The 21,280-nt window shown below is 42.2% G+C and overlaps 2 protein-coding genes across 3 annotated transcripts in view; one reads left to right on the top strand and one right to left on the bottom strand.

Moving 5' to 3' along the window:
• Positions 1-2,936: 2,936 nt before the first annotated feature.
• Positions 2,937-7,436, top strand: LOC123986299 (alpha-(1,3)-fucosyltransferase 4-like). 2 transcript variants are annotated; one of them, XR_006828840.1, is made up of 2 exons: positions 2,937-4,296; positions 7,364-7,436. XR_006828840.1 is itself a non-coding variant. In XM_046074500.1 (1 exon), the coding sequence occupies exon 1, from the start codon at positions 3,018-3,020 to the stop codon at positions 4,197-4,199; it is 1,182 nt and encodes a 393-aa protein (XP_045930456.1). In that variant the 5' UTR covers positions 2,937-3,017; the 3' UTR covers positions 4,200-4,462. The 2 variants fall into 2 exon arrangements, 1 of the variants encoding a protein (XP_045930456.1); XM_046074500.1 differs by lacking the exon at positions 7,364-7,436 and having other exon boundaries at positions 2,937-4,462.
• Positions 7,437-10,619: 3,183 nt separating this feature from the next.
• The window catches only part of LOC123985666 (collagen alpha-1(XXVI) chain), a 22,967-nt gene continuing 12,306 nt past the window's right edge, over positions 10,620-21,280 (bottom strand). The window contains exons 4-14 of the mRNA XM_046073412.1: positions 18,834-18,895; positions 18,627-18,747; positions 17,843-17,947; positions 17,592-17,717; positions 15,084-15,146; positions 14,402-14,454; positions 14,258-14,320; positions 13,809-13,844; positions 13,664-13,708; positions 13,502-13,586; positions 10,620-12,813 (exon numbers count right to left, since the gene is read on the bottom strand). Of these exons, the coding sequence (XP_045929368.1) occupies positions 12,674-12,813; positions 13,502-13,586; positions 13,664-13,708; positions 13,809-13,844; positions 14,258-14,320; positions 14,402-14,454; positions 15,084-15,146; positions 17,592-17,717; positions 17,843-17,947; positions 18,627-18,747; positions 18,834-18,895 (899 nt within the window). The 3' untranslated portion in view covers positions 10,620-12,673. The remainder of the gene's footprint in view (positions 12,814-13,501; positions 13,587-13,663; positions 13,709-13,808; positions 13,845-14,257; positions 14,321-14,401; positions 14,455-15,083; positions 15,147-17,591; positions 17,718-17,842; positions 17,948-18,626; positions 18,748-18,833; positions 18,896-21,280) is intronic.

Here is a 21,280-nt window from a genome sequence, read left to right as displayed (position 1 = left end):
ACTCGTGAGGGTTTTTTCCCCTCCTCACTTGTCTTTTTATTGCATTGCATGGTAAAATTAGAGAGGAGGGGGGGGGAAAAAACAACATAAATTGTTCTTGACAGAGACAGCAGAGGGAAGATGGTGGGGGCCAGAGATTTCACCTCTAAAAAGCTTCATCAGTTTATGTACATTTGGTTAAAGTTTAAATATAGAGAAAAAAACACACATTCTTTGTGTCAGTGCCATTATGCAACTAGATCTTATACCCAGACACAGCTACAGGCTATAAAATAAAACAGCCTTTCATTCTTTTAGCTTTCCCACTTTTCTCTGTTTGTGTCCCTTTCCCTCCTGCTCATTGACTCTGCCTGCAAGGTGCTTTTAGCGGGCCTTGTGTGGCCGGGTTAGAGATGGATGTGTGGCCCTTGGGAGCCGCAAGCAGAGAGCAACACTGATCATGTCAGACAGGCTGAGGAGGCTACATAAGATCATCATCACCCAGTAGTGGAGTGAATCGCCGCAGTGGCACTTTCACACAACCTCTGACCTCCGGGGTAACCTCTCAGGTCATGATCAAGGTCAGGGGTCAGTGAGGACCTCTGTGATCAGGGAGCTCGCAGGCCCCTCCAGCCGCTTCCTCCTCTTTTTCTCTCTATGTTCTCTCCCTCTTTTTTTTCTTGCTCTTTCCTTTCCCTTTGCCTCATCTTCTATCTGTTTTTCTATCGCTCACACTCTCTTTCACTGGCCGGGACCAATTGAGACATCCCATCCTGTGGGAGTGCAAAAGGGAAAGCAAGAAAAAATCAATAGGGAGGATGAGTGAAGACCTGGGGGTCCCATCAAAAACTGAATGCTTCCCTCTGTGCTGGTATGATTCACACTCACACAAAACACATACATACACACAGAGGTGTTACATTTGACAAACAGGAAGCTAGCAGTAAACATGGACTTGGGAAAAGATGCATTTTTTCACCTGTAATAATACTAATAATCCTTATAAAATGGCCAACACTGTCCATATTAAATAACCCGAGAGGCCTTTATGTCCGTTTTGCTGTCCTCCTACCTGTATTGTATACTTGTACACAGCTGCTTGATCATGAGAAAGATGCGATATTGGTCCCTCCATGGAGATTCAAGGTCTACAATCGCAAATGAAAGAGCGTGATGATAAAGAAAGTTATTTTCTAGCAAGAAGGGGGGGGGGATGAAGCAAACATAAATGCCAATCTTTTGTGCATCACCCTGGCTGTAATTTCAGTTGAGCAAAATGTCCCCATATCACCAATCAGTGCAGCCTTAATTATACATTAAACATTTTCAGTAACATTTGCGTGGTTTTGTGCCATCTAAAAAAGGATTTGAAAAAAAAAATGAACAGAAAGAGGACAAACAAAAGTCACTCTTATCGACCTCAGCCATCTCTGCTATTTTCTGAGGAAAGACGTACATGTGTTTATGATGTTGAGCCTCACTACGTATCCATAACTTATGAGATTGCTGTGTGTCTTCCCAACATAAGATAACCTCGAGCACAACATTAAATGATCGGCTGAAAATAGAACTGTTCAGATGAAAGGGAGGATAAATAATGCAGAAAGAATACAGAACCTCTTATGGGGATAAATAGTCACACACACATGCACGCACACAAAGATATCCTTTTTCCCCCCTTTTTGCTCCATGGTGAAGACAAGTGAATGGATATAACAGGAAGGAGGAGGACCCAGTGGAGACACACATGCTTCTTGCTTCATCTCCTCCCACTCCTCCTTGTCTGCCATTTTTTCCCGGTTCACATTCAGACTTCATGACATACTCTGAGTCTGTAGGGAGGAATAATGTTGTCCCAGTCACGCCGTGTTTTTCCTGCCCACCAGAGTTCAGACACAACACGCAGGATTTCCAACCCCCACCGCTTCATCATTTTTTCATGAGTTTTGATCAGAATGCGTGCACATAACAACAACCTGGACAGCTGATCCCTTTAAACATACACAGAGAGTAATGTGTCACTCTGTGAGAGCTGGTGTTTTTGTTTTATTCCTGTGTTTGTTTAGGTTAGATCACCACATTAAAACTGTGAGTCATTTATTAAGATTTCTGGTTAGAGGGTGTCGCAATGCTGGGTCATATCTAATAAATAAAACATTCAAGACAAACCTTTTCAAAGCCTGGCTGTTGCCTGACTAATTTCCAGCTGAAATGTTTATTCATTGGCCAAATTAAACATGCATGTTTTGAGAAAAATTCCAACCTTACTGCACTTCAGCAGGCAGCTTTGTGTAGGGAGACACCTAGTGGTGGATGACATGTGTAGCGTTTATGTAGGTATAAATAGAAGAGGTTCACAATTTAGACAGATTGAGGTTCTTCTAATAGGTTATGGTTTATTATCTCACAGTACAAAAACTTTAAATTAGTCAGCCCATAAAACATGAGGGTCTTTGCTAATTCATTTAATATGAGTTCATTTGTTTGCACCCAGCATTGACAAATCTCGTAGGCTCACAGGCTTCTGATCTGACCCCTGGCCCCCAAAGGAGAATTTTAGGATTTAGAGTACCTCACAAGCTAAATGAAAAATATGTCTTGTTCTATAAAAATGACCACTGTTTATTCCATCAGCAGTACACGCCCTGGGCCAAGCTGTTTACCCAACCTAAAAGTGCCTGGCAGCAGGCCTCACAAAAGCCCCATTCACAGGTAACACGAACCCAGACCAACGCTGCCACGTCAAAAATGTTTGAGCATACAGATCTACCTGCCACGACTGTGGAGGACAGTTAGCTTGTCGGACTGTTTAGGCTCCATTATCAATGCTATTAACCGCGCTGCTTACCGCACCTGAAACTACAATCACTTAGGACAAGGTGTGCCAGCAGGAAGTAATAAAGGCATGGAATTATTTTTGTCCTATTCTTTTCCTGAAAAGGTTTGAGTAGCCTGTATGCTAGCCCTAAGTGCAGTGGACAAATGGACCCAACACATTCTGAAAGAGGTTTTTGAACTTTGGGGGAAAGTGCAGATGAATGGCTTCGATGGGAGTTGGGGCTCATTGGAGAGCAGCGGGCCGCTCCACAATCACAGTTCACAGAGGGGACGGGCGCTCAGGTTTGTCCCAGAGGGAGAAATGGTGTGTACTAGTTCTCAAAGGGACCTGCTCCTCTGTGTGCGCGGCTATCGTTGTTTTTTTGCTATTGCTGGGAGTCTGCCTACTCTACCTACCGGACCCGCTCACGCTGGAACCGTTTGTCTCTGAAGAGAACAGCGCGGTGACGGTCCTGATATGGACGCATCCGTTCGGTCGGTACCGCGAACTTCCTGACTGCTTTGCGCTCTATCAGATCGGCGGATGCACGCTCACTGACGACGGGCGCGCGTACCCGGAGGCTGACGCTGTGATCATTCACCACAGGGATGTTGCCACCGGCACAGCTGATCTGCCACCGGAACCGCGGCCACGTGCGCAAAAGTGGATATGGATGAACTACGAGTCCCCAACTCACACACCCAGGTTGTGGCTTTTTGGGGATGTTTTCAACCTCACAATGACCTACCGGACAGATTCAGATATTTTCCTGCCGTACGGTTATCTGGTTCCCCATGATCGCAGAACCAAAGGTATCCAGAACCGCTTTGCGCATCAGCTCCGCGTACCCTCACACCTCCTCCGGCCCCGCCTCTTGGCCTGGGTCATTAGCAACTGGTCTGAGTCCCATGCGCGCGTGGCCCTCTATTACCAGCTCCGCCGTTACATCCAGGTGGATGTTTTTGGGCGCGCGGGCCGGCCGTTACCTGAGGACAGCGGAGGCAACAGTGTGGTGCGGCTGGTCGGACGGTACCAGTTCTACCTCGCGCTGGAGAACTCGCAGCACACCGACTACATCACAGAAAAGTTGTGGAACGCGGTCACGGCCGGTGCCGTCCCGGTGGTCCTAGGTCCTTCCAGGCAGAACTATGAACGCTTTCTGCCTCCCGAGGCCTTCATCCACGTGGACGACTTCCCCACGGTGCGAGGGCTGGCCCGGTACCTGCTGACGCTGAGGCGCAACCCAGCCCGGCTGAGGCGGCACTTGGACTGGAGAGGAAGCTACAGCGTGCACCAGCCCTCCTTCTGGGCTGAACACTACTGCACGGCCTGCAGGGCGGTGAGAAGGACAAAAGGCGGGACTGATATGGTCAAAGACTTGACACGCTGGTTTCACTCGTGAAGATGAGCATTAGGCTATCACCTCCAGCACCAGCTGATTTGTAACCTCACCTGCCCACCTGATGATCAGCTGTCAAAGTTTACAACAGAAACCTACGGTATTTATCAACCATGGTTGCTTATTAATATAATGAAATGTATAGGCCAATGACTAATTAAACTATGTGATAGCCTAACTGAGAATGATTGTTCATGACCCTACTGTTGCCCGTTTTACGATTATTTACACCCTCAGAGTAAAGTTATTTTTCAAAGTTTCCTGAACTCATGATGTTTTTGTGTGTATGTTTTTTGTTGTGTTCTGTGTTTTTTTCTGTAGAAAAGTTGGTTTTGTTTGTACTGTAGGCCTATGGCCCAAAATCACACATTTCCCTCACAAGGCCTAACATGCATAGGCTACATACAACAACATAGACACCCTCTGGCCTTAGATCCTGTTTAGAGAACCATACAAATATTATTTTCTCTATTACATTGATTAATGTGTTTTGAGGCAGCCACTGGTTTCAGCTGATTGCATTACAAGAAGAAAATCGTCTTGCAGAAAAAAAAGATTTGCTTGAGATGATTCATCGCAGTAAACAGTGTTTCTAGGCCAACATTTATTGTCCAATAAGTCAAAATCCTCCCTTTACATTTAAGTATCATGCAACATTAGTTTAAAGGTGCTCCAACACGACTCACTGACAAATCATAAAGGTGTAAAATGGTGATAAAGTATCTCATGCAAGTTTCAAATCTTTGCATGGTGACTACACAATAATGAAATAGAAGTTACTGCTTTTGAAGATTCTTGTGTGTCAAGCTTAAAAGCCAGGAGGATAGCTTAATAGTGTAGTAGTAACGTGCATTGAGAAAAGATTGCAGCTACAGCTTGAAATGTACAATTAAACACAATGTTTTTAAAATATCAAGAAAATATGATCACAACACTGTTCCCATTCAGAGGTCTAAACTGAACCTTGGCTTTTTAGCTTTTTTTACACTCCTTTATGGCTAATAAGCTTTAGCAACAAGGCAGAAAAAACTTGAAAAGGAAAGAGGAGGTGAACTGTCTGTTTTTGGGGAAAAAAAGCTTCAGGAGTCAATCACTAGGACCCAGAAGCTGTGATCACTCAAATTTACACCTCTCTGTTAGTGCCCTGACACAGAATTAACACTTTGCGCTGTCAAAGGAGACGTTTCCTGCAGACAAAGGGGCAGCGAGTAATGTTGCTCCTCATAATGAGCTGATGCCTCAACAGCTGTTGAAACTACTGACGTCTATCAGCAATAATGTTTTCAGATGGCCAGAACAGCCAGACCCCTTAGACCCCTCAGACCCCTCAGACCTGTCATAATCCCGTTCATGTACATGAGGGAATTATGAGCATATCTAGTTAATGTGACTATATTCATATTCACTCTTTATCCTTTCAAATATAAATCCAGTACATATCCCGAAGCTTGTTTTGACATGTCATCATTCAAAGTATCTTCCAAATGTCACACCATATCTTGAAGCATGTACATCAGAATCAGAATCAGCTTTTACTGCCAGGTATGTGTACACATACGAGGAATTTGACTGAGGATTATACATTGCTCACAATGTGCTTACTTATACAATAATACAATAATAAAATCAGACACAGGCTTCAGTACAGAAAACACATATATACACAATACAAACAAAAACAATCTAGACAGATTGAGACATGCAATGAGCATAGTGCAATCGGGTACACCCCGGACAGGTCGGAGTAAATTACTACTATTATTATTATTATTATTATTATTATTATTATGTCGGACATGGATGAGATATCCAGGTACACTTTCACATACATGCATACATGTACACCGTGGGATGGAGCATAGTGCAAAGGATGCTGGAATAAATAAGTATTATGTGCAGGTGTTATGTACTTGAGGTAGGTGGATTTGGTATATAGTATATACAATATGAAAATATAACAATATGAACAGTATGAACAGCTCTGAAATAGAGAACAAGAGAATGATGAATAAATAATAGGTGGTAGTCAGTAAACAGGTGGCTGATTAGAGACAGAGTTACTGGGTTATTGCACAGGAATTGTTCCTGACACTGTGAGTCAGAAGTCAACTGTTCATCAGAGTGATGGCTTGTGGGAAGAACCTGTTCCTGAGTCTGTTGGTTTTGGTGTACAGTGCTCTGTAGCGCCTACCAGAGGGGAGAAGCTGGAACAGGTTGTGTCCGGGGTGAGATGGATCTGCAGTGATGTTTCCTGCACATTTCCTGACTCTGGAAAAGTATAAGTCCTGAATGGAGGGCAGGTTGGCACTGATGATCTATTCTGCAGTCCCGACTGTCTGTTGTAGTCTGTTCCTGTCCTTTTTGGTGGCAGATCCAAACTAGACAGTGATGGATGAGCAGAGAACAGACTGGATGATGGCTGTGTAGAAGTGGATCAGCAGACACAGGGCTGTTGAGTATGATGATGGGGGACAGACTGGGGGGACACCTCCTGAAGTCCACGATCTTGTCCACAGTTTTGAGCGTGTTAAGCTCTAGGTTGTTACATGTAATGGTCTCTATTGTCTTAACAGAACAGGTGCTGGACAGTTGACCTAGTATTATATAAAGAAAGAATATTCCTCTTTTCCTTTCTTAAGAGCTCATCGGATCAAACAGAAGACCACAAGAAGCTCCACACACAAAAAGATCAGACGCTGTACAAGATGTCTAGCATGTTTATTGCACTCCCTAAAGTGCTGCTTTGATTTAAAAAAAAAACAAACTAAAATATAATCAGCTACATGACTGAAAAGTCAAGTTTTTTGGTGGTTCCGCTGACGGGTCAGTTCCCATCTCAGTTGGTCTAACTCAAAGGAACCACCATCCTCTCTCAATTGGACACGTCTGATTCTGTTTTATGCATCCAAAAAAGGCCATGAAGAAGGAGGTAGGGGGATCCAACATAGTCATTATGTTTGATCAGAACCAGATCCAGGAGTTCAAACTGTGTGTGTGTGTGTGTGTGTGTGTGTGTGTGTGTGTGTGTGTGTACAGTACAGGCAGGTTGTACAGGACTCTCTCTCTCTCTCTCTCTCTCTCTCTCTCTCTCTCTCTTGCTCTCTCTTGCTATGTGGAGCTGTACTGCCTCTTCTGGTAACCTGTGTAAAACTGTTCTCTGCTTGCAGGCTTTCAGAATCATGGTCCAGAACAGAGATGGCTTCATTGATAAGAGCGAGTGGCAATTTCGCTGCTCTGGGTACGTATTTATTAGGCATTACTCCTAAAGGAAAGCAGTGTTGGGATTTTGCATTTCCACACAACCTGCTCCATTTCAGAATGTTACTTTTATATTTCTATATCTCATATTTACTTATATTTTTGTATTTTATACTATATTTTTTATCTTACAATTGCTGTTTCACTGATGCAATTTTGAGCTCAATGGAATGTTCAGGACTGCACTTCACTTTATTCCAAAACATGTTTAGAGAAAGTCAAAGGTCAATCAATATTTAAGTCTATATTTTCTAATTCAGAGTTTCAGTGTATTTTCTTTTGTTTTCCAGTTTCATTCATTCATCATCTATAACCGATAATCCTGCAGAGTCACGGGGGGGCTGGAGCCAATCCCAGCTGTCACTGGGCGATAGGCAGGGTGCACCCTGGACAAGTCACTAGTTCATCACAGGGCTGACACATAGAGTCAAACAACCATACACACTGACATTCACACCTAAGGGCAATTTAGAGTCACCAGTTAACCTGCATGCATGTCTTTGGACAATGGGAGGAAGCCGGAGCACCCAGAGAGAACCCACGCAGACATAGGGAGAACCACACAAACATGGGGAGAACATGCAGACTTCACACAGAACGGCCAACCAAGGTTCAAACCCAGGACCGTCTTGCTATGAGACCACAGTGCTTCTGGGCCACTACACCACCCGTCTCCAGTTCCAGAAATACTTATGTATAGTAATATATTTGCAATGTAATTTATTTGTATTATCAGTTTTATGTTTAGATTTTTCATTTGTGCAGTGCTGAAAACTACACAAATGTTCATCTAATGTTAGTAGTTATGTTGTTTACTATTTCTTTCCCTTTTTACGACACTACAACTGTCACTTAATATTATTAATTGAGTTTAGTTTTGTTTGTGTTATTGTTTTAAGTAAATTTGAGCTGGCTTTGACTTTTAATTTCAAGGTTGGTTTTGTCTTGGATTGAAGGAATTTCTTCACAAAAACACAAAAGACACTTCAAAAGTCAAAAAGATTTTCTAATCGACTACTATAATCTTGGTGTGTGCATCATAGTTTTCACTTCATTGTCAGCACCAACATTTAGCACAAAAACAATAAGTTCACATTAAACTGAGAGAGTGTGTATCACGTCTGTGCAGATGAACAGTTGTTACTCGCAGCTTTACCTGTGTTTTGTCAGGAACTGACCCACAGAAGAAGATTCTCAACGCTTTCAAGGTCTTTGACCCAGAAGGAACAGGAGTCCTGAGGGAGGGAGGAGACACTGCAGAAATCACTCTGTGACTTGTGATGCCTCTCGCAGGAATTCATCACTCAGATAACTATGAATTAGTTTGAACAGTACAAAAAACGTAAATCATTAACAAAGTTCCTGTGTGCAGATAATGCATATCTTGTTCAGTGAAATAAAAAGTCAAAGAGATGGAAGTAATTCTTCCTCTCGTGCAGGATGAAATATCACCTCGTGTCACAGGCTGACAAGTTTACAGAGAATGAGGTGAGTTGTTGCTTGGCAACAAGGTGAAATATTGCATGTATCAATATGAAATATGTGATTCAAAGGTGCGGGGGGTGTCGATGCCGTTGAACAAGTTGAAAGTGAGCGTTGATGAATACCCAGAATCTGAGGCAATTTAATTTGATTTAAACCCCTTAACTACCAGCTACAGCTTATTACAAAGATCCTTCTCAGCTCTCTTCCAGACCCCCTCTTCAGTAACACTGCCATTCATAACCTAAATGGCCCCTGGCTAGAGACACAGTAATCTCATTTAGACAGCAACAGATGTTTCTCTTAAAAACATCCGTTCACTGGGGAGTGAAAAGTCTGCCTCTCATTCTCTCAAGAGATCAAAGAGACCGGTCTAATCGCTATGAAATCTGTCACATTTGTACTGGTTTGAAGAGACATATTGACTTACAGTAGGCTTACTATTTTGTGAAACGTAAAAATGCTGTTCTTCTCCATCCCTCTTACACAGCCTACACATATTTCACGAGGAAGCTTTTCATGCACTGTACTTCAAAAGGCCGCGCAGAGGAGGGGAGAGAGGAAAATGCATATGAAATAACAAAACCTCAAGACAAATAAACAGCACAGTGTTCCCATGGCAGCGCAGTGCGGTAATCTGACGGCTGGTTTCCCATGGCTGTGTCTCCCTGCCCCATAGACCTCCACTCTGTCTCACTGATGGCTCCTGTGATTGCAATCATCCATCTTACTGTCAAAGGCAGAAAAGGACAAGAAAGGGGAAATCACACACACCATCTCTCTCTCGCTCCCTTGTGTCCAGCAAACAAGCCACCCCACTGTGAGCAGAGCCAACACATGGACCACAGGCCTTCTGCTTAGGGTGTGTGAGTGTTTGTATGTATGTGTGCCGATGCTTATATGATCTAGAGAGAACATGTGTGGGTGTGCATCTTTGGTTGTCTGTGCCTGCCCATTATACTGCATGATCAGTCGCTGGAGTGTACAAGGGGGAGCGGTGGACATGTCTGATCTTGCAGCTGATCAAAAGCACCAGAGACTTGTTCCCTTGTGGCCATGCAAGCAGGCCTCATATCAACATGTCTCTGTTCAGTAGACAGGAAAAACAAGAGGAGAGAAACAGGCAGAGGAGGAGGAGGAGGGGAAGGGGTACATCAGGAGAAAGACAGAAACAGGCAGGCAAAGCACATGAAAGGGTGCATAAAGAGGCCAGAGTGGAATATATGACAATGATACATAACTGCACTTATCTCCCTGTTCTGATGAGTTAACTGAATGGCAAAAGCCAGCTCTGAAGCCTATTTGTAGATCTAATAGCATGTGTGATCCTTTTCTGAAACCCTGACAGCGTGCCTTATCATAAAGGCTGTGGAGGGTAATAAATGCCTTACCTTTTTCATTAAAGGTAAATCAGATGTCTACAAACATGCCTCTGGAAGTCGCTGGTAAGCATGACTACAACACCATCTGTTGTGATCACCCGGGGAGAGGACAAAGAGCAGGAGTAAAAGGAGGGGAAGAAACAGAAGGATGAGAAGAAGAGGAATAAGAGGAGCAGCAGTGAAGATTCTGCCTGTAAATAGTCTCGCCACACTGTGAAGTTGTGGCGTGCAGCTTGTGTAAATGTAATTGCGTGCAATAAAGTGGTGACTCTACAAAATGAATCCCTTTGTTGTTGTGACTTTAATCTTACTTCAATAATCCACACATTTAAATATCTGCTGAACACAGTGTCTCGCAAATTAAACAGAAAAGCACACCTGAACTTTTTTTTAGTATAAAAGATAATGAAACATGCACAAGACCCAACAAAACAATGGTATTTAAAAAGTACATGTAAACCAGTAGACTCAAACCTCTACAACATATAATATGTTATCAGAGACTGAACAACAGATACAGACACATCCATCTCATTTCGGCTAATGATGGTTAAAGGGAGAGTTTTACAGTTTGGGATGCTTATTTGCTTTCCTGCTGAGAGTTAGATGAGGAAATCAATACCACTCACATCTCTGTGGTAAAAGCAGTTGCCAGTTAGCTTAGCTTAGCACAAAGACTGGAAACAGGGGGAAACTGCTAGCCTGGCCCTGCCTGAAGCTAACACCTACCAGCATCTGTAAAGCCCCTACATTAACATGTTATGTCCTGTTTGCTCAATCTATACAAAAGACTTCTGTGTAAAATAACATGTTTTTTTTTTACAGATGATATGTGCCCGAATATTTCTTGTCCGGGACATGTAAGTAAAATGGGAAGACAAAAATCTCCTGCTATTCTAACTTGGGAGTCTTCTCGCATTATTCAAAAATAATCACCACCGCTGCTACCAGATAGCTTTCCTTAATTAGTTTCTTTTGTTGTGTTATATTTGTAGCACTTCATTAACAACTTAAACCAGATGCACACTAACAGTGTATTGCTCTTATGAAATTGTTTGAATTGGTCTACTAGTGTTAATATATATTTTTTAATGTAACTGTCAGTGAGGGCAGCCATATTTCGTCGCTTTCTCCAAAGGTTTGTTGACACTTCTGTAATGTCAGAGGCTGCCATGACCAGTTTTTCCCACCCAGCTGCTCAAAATTTCAGTCTGAATGCCTTCAGCACAGCCTTGTCGTCACCATGAAGTGCTGATAGGAGGATTTCTTTTTCCACCTTTGAACAGAGCCAGGCTAGCTGTTTACCCATGTTTTCAGACTTTGTGCTAAGCTAAGGTGCTGGCTCCAGTTTCATATTAAGCATACAGATATGAGAGTGGTGTCAATCTTCACGAATAAGCTGAAATCCCAAAACACTGAACTATTCCTTTTACATAATGAACCGTGTAATGGAGAAAACAAAGATTGTACCAGACATGGTCAAAGCTTTATTCAGCGACCAACAGAGACTCTCTCAGAGAATTATTAAATAATAATCATATCAATTTAGAAACAAATTTCAGAAGCAGTTTGTGAGGAAGTCAATGTAATTCTGTCAGGTTTAGTGCTCCATCATCCAGTCATGTGAAGGTGTACTGGAGCACTGGAGCCGAGCATGGTTTGCGGTTTCCAGGCCAAAACTCAACTGTTTCAGCATCCTTTCCTTTTGCTTTCCAGATGTGCGCTCTCCAGATGCTATCCATTTCACCTAACTTTATTTTAAGCAGATATTCTTGGCAGCTTGTCATGTCTTACCTCAGTTTTAACAAGGCAGAGCAACCAGAGAGAGAGAGAGAAAGAAGAAATATGGTTGACAGGCTAACATGAGATGAACCCTGAGGTCGTTCCAAAAATGTGTTTGACACTAAATGGTATATTTTGGGTCCAGCTCTCGGGAACTCATGTCGCAACCTGAGGAGCTTTGCAACATCAGCCAAGGAAAGTGATGTGTTTACTAGGCAGTCTTTTATCTGAGGAAAGAAGGATGCCAAAACCTTCACAACACTTTATGAGATAATATTTCATTGTACAACATTGTGCACGTGCTGCTGCTATGGTTATGTATACTAAAATCATGCAGCAACAAGGTTCAAAAGGCTCAAGTCTTTCATGTGGATGAAATGCTCAACATCTCATGTCTGCAAAGAGCTTCGTTTATACAGCTGTGACCAAAAAAGACAATGATAGGCAAATAAGCTGTAATAATCAAGGTATGAGAGACATGATAGCAGATAAACAAAAACTGTACTTCAAGTCAAGCAAAATCTGCCACATCCATCACAAGTATTCACATACATACAAAATGAGACTATACTCTTAAAGAGGAGCTTGTCTTTGTCTTTTCCCCAGTACTGGAGTTTGAGGTGGGGGTTGAACAGGCTGAAGGCGCTTGGTCTTTATGGCAGGGAAAGACATGGGGTCAGAAAAGCTGCCAAATCCAGATCCTTCCGAGTTGTCTGCATGAAGACATGAACGACTGTAAAACGACTATCAAAAAAACATTCTTCTTTAATTACTGATTTAAATTAGTAGTTTGACATTTTGGGAAATATACTCATTTGTTTTTTGGAGGAGAGTTAGATGAGAAGGTCGAACCCACTCATGTCTGTTTGTTAAATATGAAACTGCAGCCAGCAGTCTGGAAACAGGGGCAAACAGCTAGCACGGCTCTGCCTGAAGGTAACAAAATCCTCCTACCAGCACCTCCAAAGTTCACTAATTAACACCTTATAGCTTGTGTGTTCAATCCAAATCAAAAAACAAAGAGGACAAACATCATGTGTGTGCCAGACTATTTGTTGGCAGGGAACAGTAACCCCTTGGTAATCTGGCAACTGCTCAGTGCCAAAAAATAATTATTGTTCGTAGACTTTTTGGTACAGATTAAACAAACGAGACATAACATGCTGAGTGATCTTTAGAGGTGCTGATAGGTGGCTTTTGCTACCTTTTGTCAGAGCCAGGCTAGCTGTTTCCCCCTATTTCCAGTCATGCTAAGCTAAGCTAACTTTAGGCTATAGCCTTCCATTTAGTGATGTGAGAGTGTTAGAGAGCTTAATTTGCCACAATGTAAAAGTATTCCTTTAACATAATCACTCTGAGGCCTAGAAAAATGGCTTCCGCCAACTCTGTTTTTCTCTTTACCGTGAACGCCGATCATGTGCTCTAGGATCAAGACCCTCTCGGCCAGGATCTTCAGGGCCTCCCTGAGCTGCTGCACAGTTTCGCCCTGAATAACACCATCATGTTTATTTAGAACAATTTTTCAAATGAGCTCAGGAGGAAAAAAATACTAATGTCTCTTACCTCATTCAAGCCTTCTCCTGGTTCTCCTTTTGGCCCTGGTGCTCCCTGTGAAAAGCAATACAACCTTGTTATCTGTGTGTGTGTGTGTGTGTGTGTGTGTGTGTGTGTGTGTGTGTTTTATGCCACACAATATCCTTATACTTACAGGAAGGCCCTGCTTGCCTGTTACACCTGAAGGCCCCTGGTAGAAAAGGAACAGAGAGAAATCATTTAGGAGTCCTGCTCACACACACATTCTTTATCCCTCATGCTAATCTGGCTCTTCACCATCTCTCCCATCTTAAATCATGCTAGTAGAGGAAGGGGATCAGGTTTAAAGACAGAGGTCCACTAAAGAGCCGGATAAAAGAGGGGACCCGACATGGCTGCCCTGATTAGTGAGGCCTGGCCTTGAACAAGAGAGGAGGATTAGTCACGGCTCCGAATGCGTCTTTGAAGAAAAGCTTGTTCACCTTTAATGTGTTTAAGATTGCATGACAGCTAGAAGCATTTACAAAACGTAGAACAAAAAGCATTTTGATAGTTCATCAGAATCAAATCTGTACAGCCAGCCCGCTAATCCAATAATGAGGACAATTTTTGAAGCAGCCTCACCCTTTCCCCTGGATCTCCTTTAGGCCCAAGATCCCCCGGCTTGCCTTGGAGACCGTCCTTGCCCTTATGGCAGGAAAACAGAAGGTATTAACAATGCCAATCATAAATAGATAATTTTATTGATCAACACATACAGACACTCACATCTCCTCCCGGCAGGCCTGGCATCCCTGCAGGTCCGCTCAGCCCTGGAGGGCCTGTGGTGTCGTTCCCAAAACATTCACACATGAGGGGGATGAATGTCAAAATGTTTAAGTTTGGCTCTGACTATTGTGCAATGAAGAAATTCAATTCAGTCAATTTAACACAGTTTAATTTAATTCAGAAATGATAGTGTCCTCTGAGAGAGATTTGTCAGGGTTTACAAAATAAACACTTTAAACCCCCACATTCTCAATGTTTAATTGTTTTAAAGTTCTCTTAATTTAAGTGGCTTAAACAATGTTTTCACATTTGCATCTGCTCGTACCAGTGTTTCATTAAATGCTTATATAGTAAAAATTCAAAACATCACTCTTTTGTTGCTACACAATCACAGTATTTAAGGCTTCTTCTGACACATTCTCCTGTATATTAGCACAACATGTTTCCTGAGATCCTGATTTTAAATAAAGTTTTGTGAGTTGGAGCAGACCTTGGTTGCACTAAATGCATTTCTAATGATGGACCGATCCAAAAGAGTCAAAACTCAATCACGGCACAATATACATACATACATACATACATACACATACATGTAAGTTTTATGAACTGTGTTGGATTGAGGCCATACTGTTCTGTGGCGTTTCCCTCTAATCTGTGGGCAGAAAAGAGTTTAGATTCATACCTGACGGTCCAACAGGACCAGCTGGACCAGGAGGCCCGATTATGATCTGAGGAGCTGGGAGAGCTGGACAGATGGGGAAAAACAAAAACAAAAGTCTTAATGAAAAGTTTAGTTTGACCTTTTCACATAAAAAGACAATGGAGACTGTAATGACAGATTAGATCAAATTAAATTAAAACCTGACTGAGGTTCATTAACAATGGAGTTACAGCAAGAGATGGATTGTATCTTGCTGTAACACTTTAACTAATGTCGTTTAGCTTTTCTTCTCAAGTCAACAGAATCAAACAGATGTTACATTATACTCTATTTAATACTTAAAATGCTTTCATTGATTAACACTCTGCATAGTAAAAGAAGTGACTCATAGGCTGCAACCTGCCAACTACATGTTGCCAAAGTTGTAACACTTGATATTTGACATACTTCACACAGTTCATTCTTAGCACTGAAATGCATCTTGGTTGATCTGATCTCAAATCAGCAGCTCTAAATACAGACGTAAATGCACCAAAAAGAAGACAATGACACACTAGAACCTGGTAACTCAAGTCTCACTCAAAGGTTTGTAGTATATCAACTCTGTACTCTGCTTAGAGCTCAACAAACCTCCAAAACAGTTGAAGGTGAAGGCTGTGGCTGCAGCGAGATACCAAACACTCAATGTAAACTTGTATTTTCTTTACCAGCAAACCTAGTTTCCTCTCAGATAGAGCCAAATTAGAAGGAAAGCGAAATCCAATCAAAACTGGTCAGTCATGATCGACTGGAGACACAAACAATTAGATTTAGAAACAAACTGGTTCTGCTGCTGTAGATCTGCAGCTACAGACTGTGTTTACTGTGTTTTGTACATCTTGGGCATAGTTGACATCTTTGTTTGGATTTACAATTTGACTTGCTGTATCTACAGGTTATACCATATGTATACTATTGGGGTGTCAAACAGCAAAAGTTAAGACATCAATGGTCACCAGTCAGGCTACAGAGTTTCATCATCCGTCAATAGCAGGATTCAATCCAGTGTGATCGACAGGAACAGCTGGTCAATCTACAAGAGGTCCCATTTAATGGAGTACTAAATGCTTGTACATGATCTCTCTTCAGAGAAAACATTTAGAAGGTGGAAGCCGTGCCTTGTTCTCAGCATGTAGGATATTTTAAAGTATGCTTGTAAGTATAAATTTTGTTTGCAAGCACACCACACTTCCACTTCCTCTACACTTTAACATATGCTTAGAATCAGTTTCCCCCCGTGTTGAGACAGCACTGTTACATTGTGGCTGCAGTCCACAGAAAAGGTCTAGAAGGAGCAGATTTCCCTCTGGAACTAATTTTCTAATGTTACAGTCTCCTCGAGCCTGGCTGCCTCCCCAAGAAACTCCACATGAGTGGCAGACTATCTCCCTCCCTCGTTTATAGCTAGCCCAGATTTTGGCTCAGGGCCGCGGCCTGTTCCCCCAAACGCAGACTGTTGTGCTGACAGCTAACAAATTAGGCCTGATTTACAGCCAGTTGGCCCCCCTCAGCTAACATGGTCCCACAGACCCAAATCTACATAGTTCCAGACCCGCAGACACAGTCCCGGGCTCAGAAAGGCAGACTCAGCCAAAAGCCTAATCGGAGCCAGCCGTCTTCATGAGGTAATGATTATAGCATGGACTTCTACTGCCCCCCTGTGGTGAAACCTAGGTTATAAACGTGAGCTTTTACACAGGGGCTTTTTCTTTCATCTTGTATATTTCAAAGGATATGAAGATTTCAAAGTTTTTGACTATGAGAAAACAATTATTTTCCTCTATAGATGTTTGATTGTACAGATCGTTGTGGGGAGTAGACAAAGAAGTAAGACTGTCTTAAAGATGTTAAGATGAACGAAAATGCCTCAAAATATTTTTCTCTTTGATTCAGTCACTTCAAAACCACCTGAGGTATCTTGTGATTTATACGCAGGCATTTGGCCATGGTGGTACTAAATGCGGTTCCAGTAAACAGTGGCTCAGCAGCAGCAAAACACACGGACACAATTAAACTAAATCTAAGCCAGCCCTTCGCTGCAAAGAAACAATACCCTCTCCATTGTGCATTGAAGTCCTTTGCTGAAAGTAAAGATGCATATAGTTCCTGGTAACAGCTACAGCATGCTTTTGTCTCTTAGCTTCCACCTGTTACCCCTTTAAAATCATTTTCCATACATAGAAAACCATCTGGCCAGGGTTAATGTTCTGCTTGACAAAATGATTGCAAAGAGAACAGGATGGACATAATGTATCTGAGATATAAGAGTGTTTGAAACTGGTGAAGCACACGATTCATCAAAATGGACCTGTGGTTTTGGCATCAATTCAGACCATCCAAAAACTGGATGCTTGAATGGTTTTACAATTGTTCTTGGGTCAGAATTCAACCATGTGTGTAAGATCGGCTTCTATTGTGTTCTCATTTGAGGCAATCTGGGACAGTTTAGACATAAGTTACTGTAAAAGAGTGAATTTGAGGTCTGTTCACCTTGATTGTCCGCATGAAAAACGTCACCCCGCAGAATAGGAGAGGAGTTCGGCCCTGGAGGACCCGGTCGACCAGGAGGGCCGGGGAGACCTATTTCTCCTGGTAGACCTCTGTCCCCCTTTGGTCCTAAGCACCGAGATAAAATACAAAATATAATTAATCAAGCAATCATGTTATACAAGGATTTGTCAATTGTCCTCAAATCATCTTTTAATGAGCAGATGAGACTGTTGTGTCAGAAGATATTTTACCGATGGGTCCAGGGAGGCCTGCTCTTCCAGCCGGACCAGGAGATCCTGCAGAACCTGGAAGTCCTGGTGGTCCGATGGGCCCTGGAGGCCCTCTACCTCCTGGTACTCCAAGAAAAAATAAAGAAACAGTCAGTCAAATTTTTCTAAATCTAAATCTAAAATGATTAAAGGGGCGCTCCTTTGATTTTACACATTAAGTTCAGTTCACTTGAGTAAGACTCAACAGGTGAAAAGTTGTAAATGTCTTCTGTGGCTCTGGAGGAGCTTTCAACATTTTTCATCTGGGTTATTTCAGCTTGGCTTAAGACATAAACATTTTAACAGAAAGGGTGTGATACAAACTGGAGATGTGGGGACTTTGAAAGAAGTGCCGCTTCAAGTAAAACTTTTTTAGTGTTGTTATTGTTGTTTTAAATCTGTTTCTTACAAGTGTCCCGACTTTATGGAAGTGCAATACTAAATTTTTGTAGAACCCCTTCAACCTCCTTGCTGTATCTTAGCGAGGATAGTCAAAGAAATAAGGGAAAAATAAATCAAATATCAAATATTTCCAAACATCCACGAAAACATGAGCAGCATGCATCAGCACACATCACTAAAGCCAAATGGATGTACTGTAGGCTGAAAAATACAAAATGTCACTTACAATGTTGTTTGTATCATAATGTGTGATGTAAATGTCGGACTTTGTGACTTTTTCTACAGGCATTAAGAGATCAAGAAACAGCTCTTCAATATCTCCACTATATATGTCAGAAAGCATGTTTTTGTGGCGTGTTGATACCTGGTGGAAGGTATAATGGCGGTCCGATGGGAGTGGGATGGGGTGTGTCCACCTCGTTGTCTGTTGAAACCTCTGGTAAACTGCTCGGCAGGAATGAACGTCCCGCTATTAACAGCTTGATCTGGAACAAGGGCAGCAGATCACATACACATCTGCACTCTGGTACTCTGGTGTTCATAAAGACAGGCGCGTAGGGATCCTCTTTACCTTTGATTCGATGGCATTTATTCTGCTGTTCATGTCAGTGAAACTGGTACAGTTCATACGGTCTGTAAGAAAGAAAAACAGGCACGCTGAGTTTAGTTTCAACATTAGCAGACATACTGTACATGCTGCTTCTTCTCCATCTGTCTTTTCCGTTCCCTCTGTCTCTGCCTTGTCTCTTTCATCCCTGTTTCTTTATTCGTCCTGGCACCATCAGTAGTATCTTTCTATATCTCACACTGAGCAGGTCAGGCCAAGATACACAAGAACAATGTCCATCAAACCAGACCCAAGAATTTATTAGAAATTCCTCCTTAAATCATGTCACTCACTCACTCACAGAGTAAATATTATTACGCCTCTCATAGAATTCTCTAATTCTCTCTGTTGCTGACACACATACCCTCTCTCTCACACACACACCTGCTTGTCTCATGACTCGGCATGTTTTCTGTCTGTCTGCCCGCTCTCAGTGATGGTCTGAATGCCCACATTCACGTCCTCCTCCAGATACTAAAACCAAAGCCATTAACTGTGTATAGCACATGGAAATGCAAACAAACACATTTACACACCACATATTTTCACTGCCATTTCCAAATTTAGAAAGAATAATGTAACTTACTTACATTTGTCTACCTTCAATTTAATTTACCTAACAAAGTATCTGGTTGTCTTCACAGCATTAAAGTAGAATACACAGGAGAAGTCTCATGATACTCTATATTCTTCTGTCAACAAATCCCTGGAAAAGACCAAATACAATGAAGTGATCCAACTAAACTGTATTGTTTGTGTTGCCAAAGCCTAATATATCTAAATGACACTGTAGATTGCGTAGTAAATCCAACATATACCGTCCTGGTGCTGTTGATACTCCACCAACTCCTGGGGGAAATATCTGGCTATTTAGCTGCTAAATGTTCCACTATGTTGACCAGCTAGTTGCTAACGTTCAGAAAAGATTCATCTTCAGTAGGAAAGAGTGGGTTTGGAGCTAGGTGTCACAGACAGGGTAGCAAAGTCAGTATGAATTGAGAGACAGACTTGTTGGTTTTGGTGTTTTGTTGTTGTTGACAATAAATATTAAATAATGCCAGATATATAATTTTAGAAACAGCATTGATGCTTATTTTCTCAGATTTCTTGCATTCATTTTTGCTGTCAGCACCTGCATAATATTCATGTGCATGCACCATATGACATTCTTGTGTGCCAGCAGCTTTCTGTGTTATCCTCAATTATACCATTCTAGCTGCCACTAGACCCACAGATACCTACACATTCCTGGCTGTACTGCATTTTTGGATCCTTCACATGAGCTGTAACCCAAAATCCAAAACGAAGAACAGCATAGTTTCATAGAAAAACCCAGTATTTGTTCTAAATGTGAGCCTTCCTCCATCCCATGGCTCATAAGAAGTCTGGAATGTCAGCTGTCAGTCCCACAGACGGGACCCACCCACATTGTGGTCATAGCAGGGATACCTAGAACGAGGAACAACTTGTGCTCATAAATAACTAACGCAACAAAAAGAAAATGACCCAAACAGCTCTAGTTTACTTAAATCAGCGTCTCTGACCCCAGCTCACAGGGTACTAATGGCAACCGCTGAGGTTTCAGCTTCACTGTATTAGGACAGGGTAAATTTCTGTACCATGCCTGTGTGTCTATAACCATGCACATCAAGTCCAGTGGTGTATTGGACTGTTTGGGTGCGGTTTCTCAATGCCTCATTTCAACATCTTGAATCTCACCCTGGAGCGCAGCCACAATCGGAAACAACAATCAACAGCTCAACCCAAAACACATTCCTCAAGATTCATCAAGCCCAAATACTGAGCTGCTCAACCGCCGAGGCCAAAATGTCCCCACATGAGCTGTTTTGTTGTGACTGACTGTATGCATTGAGCATGCTTCAGTGGCTACACAACCAAGGACATGAAAGCACAACAGCAAGACTGCGGGCAATCACAGGCTCCCAAATGTGTGAGGACTGATAAACTGATATGCCTTCATCTCCTCCACAGTTATTCATCATCGGCCCAGAGGAGGTCTCCACCCTCTTGACACTGTTTCTCTGTTATATACAGAACATCAAACTGTGACGCATTCCAAGAGTTATTTTGTGATGATATGGTTACATTGAGTTTTTAGCCACGCTAGCGGTGTGGCTCTGGGAATGGCAGTCAGTGTGTCAGTCAGACGCTCAGACATTTGGTCTACCCCTTTGGTGCAGACTGAAATATCTCTGTATCTCTATAACTATTCAATGGGCTGTCATGAAGTTTTGTACAAACATTGTTTCCAGAGGATGAATCTTGATGATTTTGGCAATCTCCAGACGTTCACTTGCCACCATGAGGTTGACATGTTTGTTTTTTAGTCAAATATCTTGACAACTAGGCCTATTTGATAGATTGTCAAGAAATTTGGAGCAGACATTCAT

Source organism: Micropterus dolomieu, linkage group LG17, assembly GCF_021292245.1.
Source record: "Micropterus dolomieu isolate WLL.071019.BEF.003 ecotype Adirondacks linkage group LG17, ASM2129224v1, whole genome shotgun sequence".
Lineage (NCBI taxonomy): Eukaryota > Metazoa > Chordata > Actinopteri > Centrarchiformes > Centrarchidae > Micropterus > Micropterus dolomieu.
Note: the sequence above shows the minus strand (reverse complement) of the source record. Positions and strands in the feature narration are given on the sequence as shown.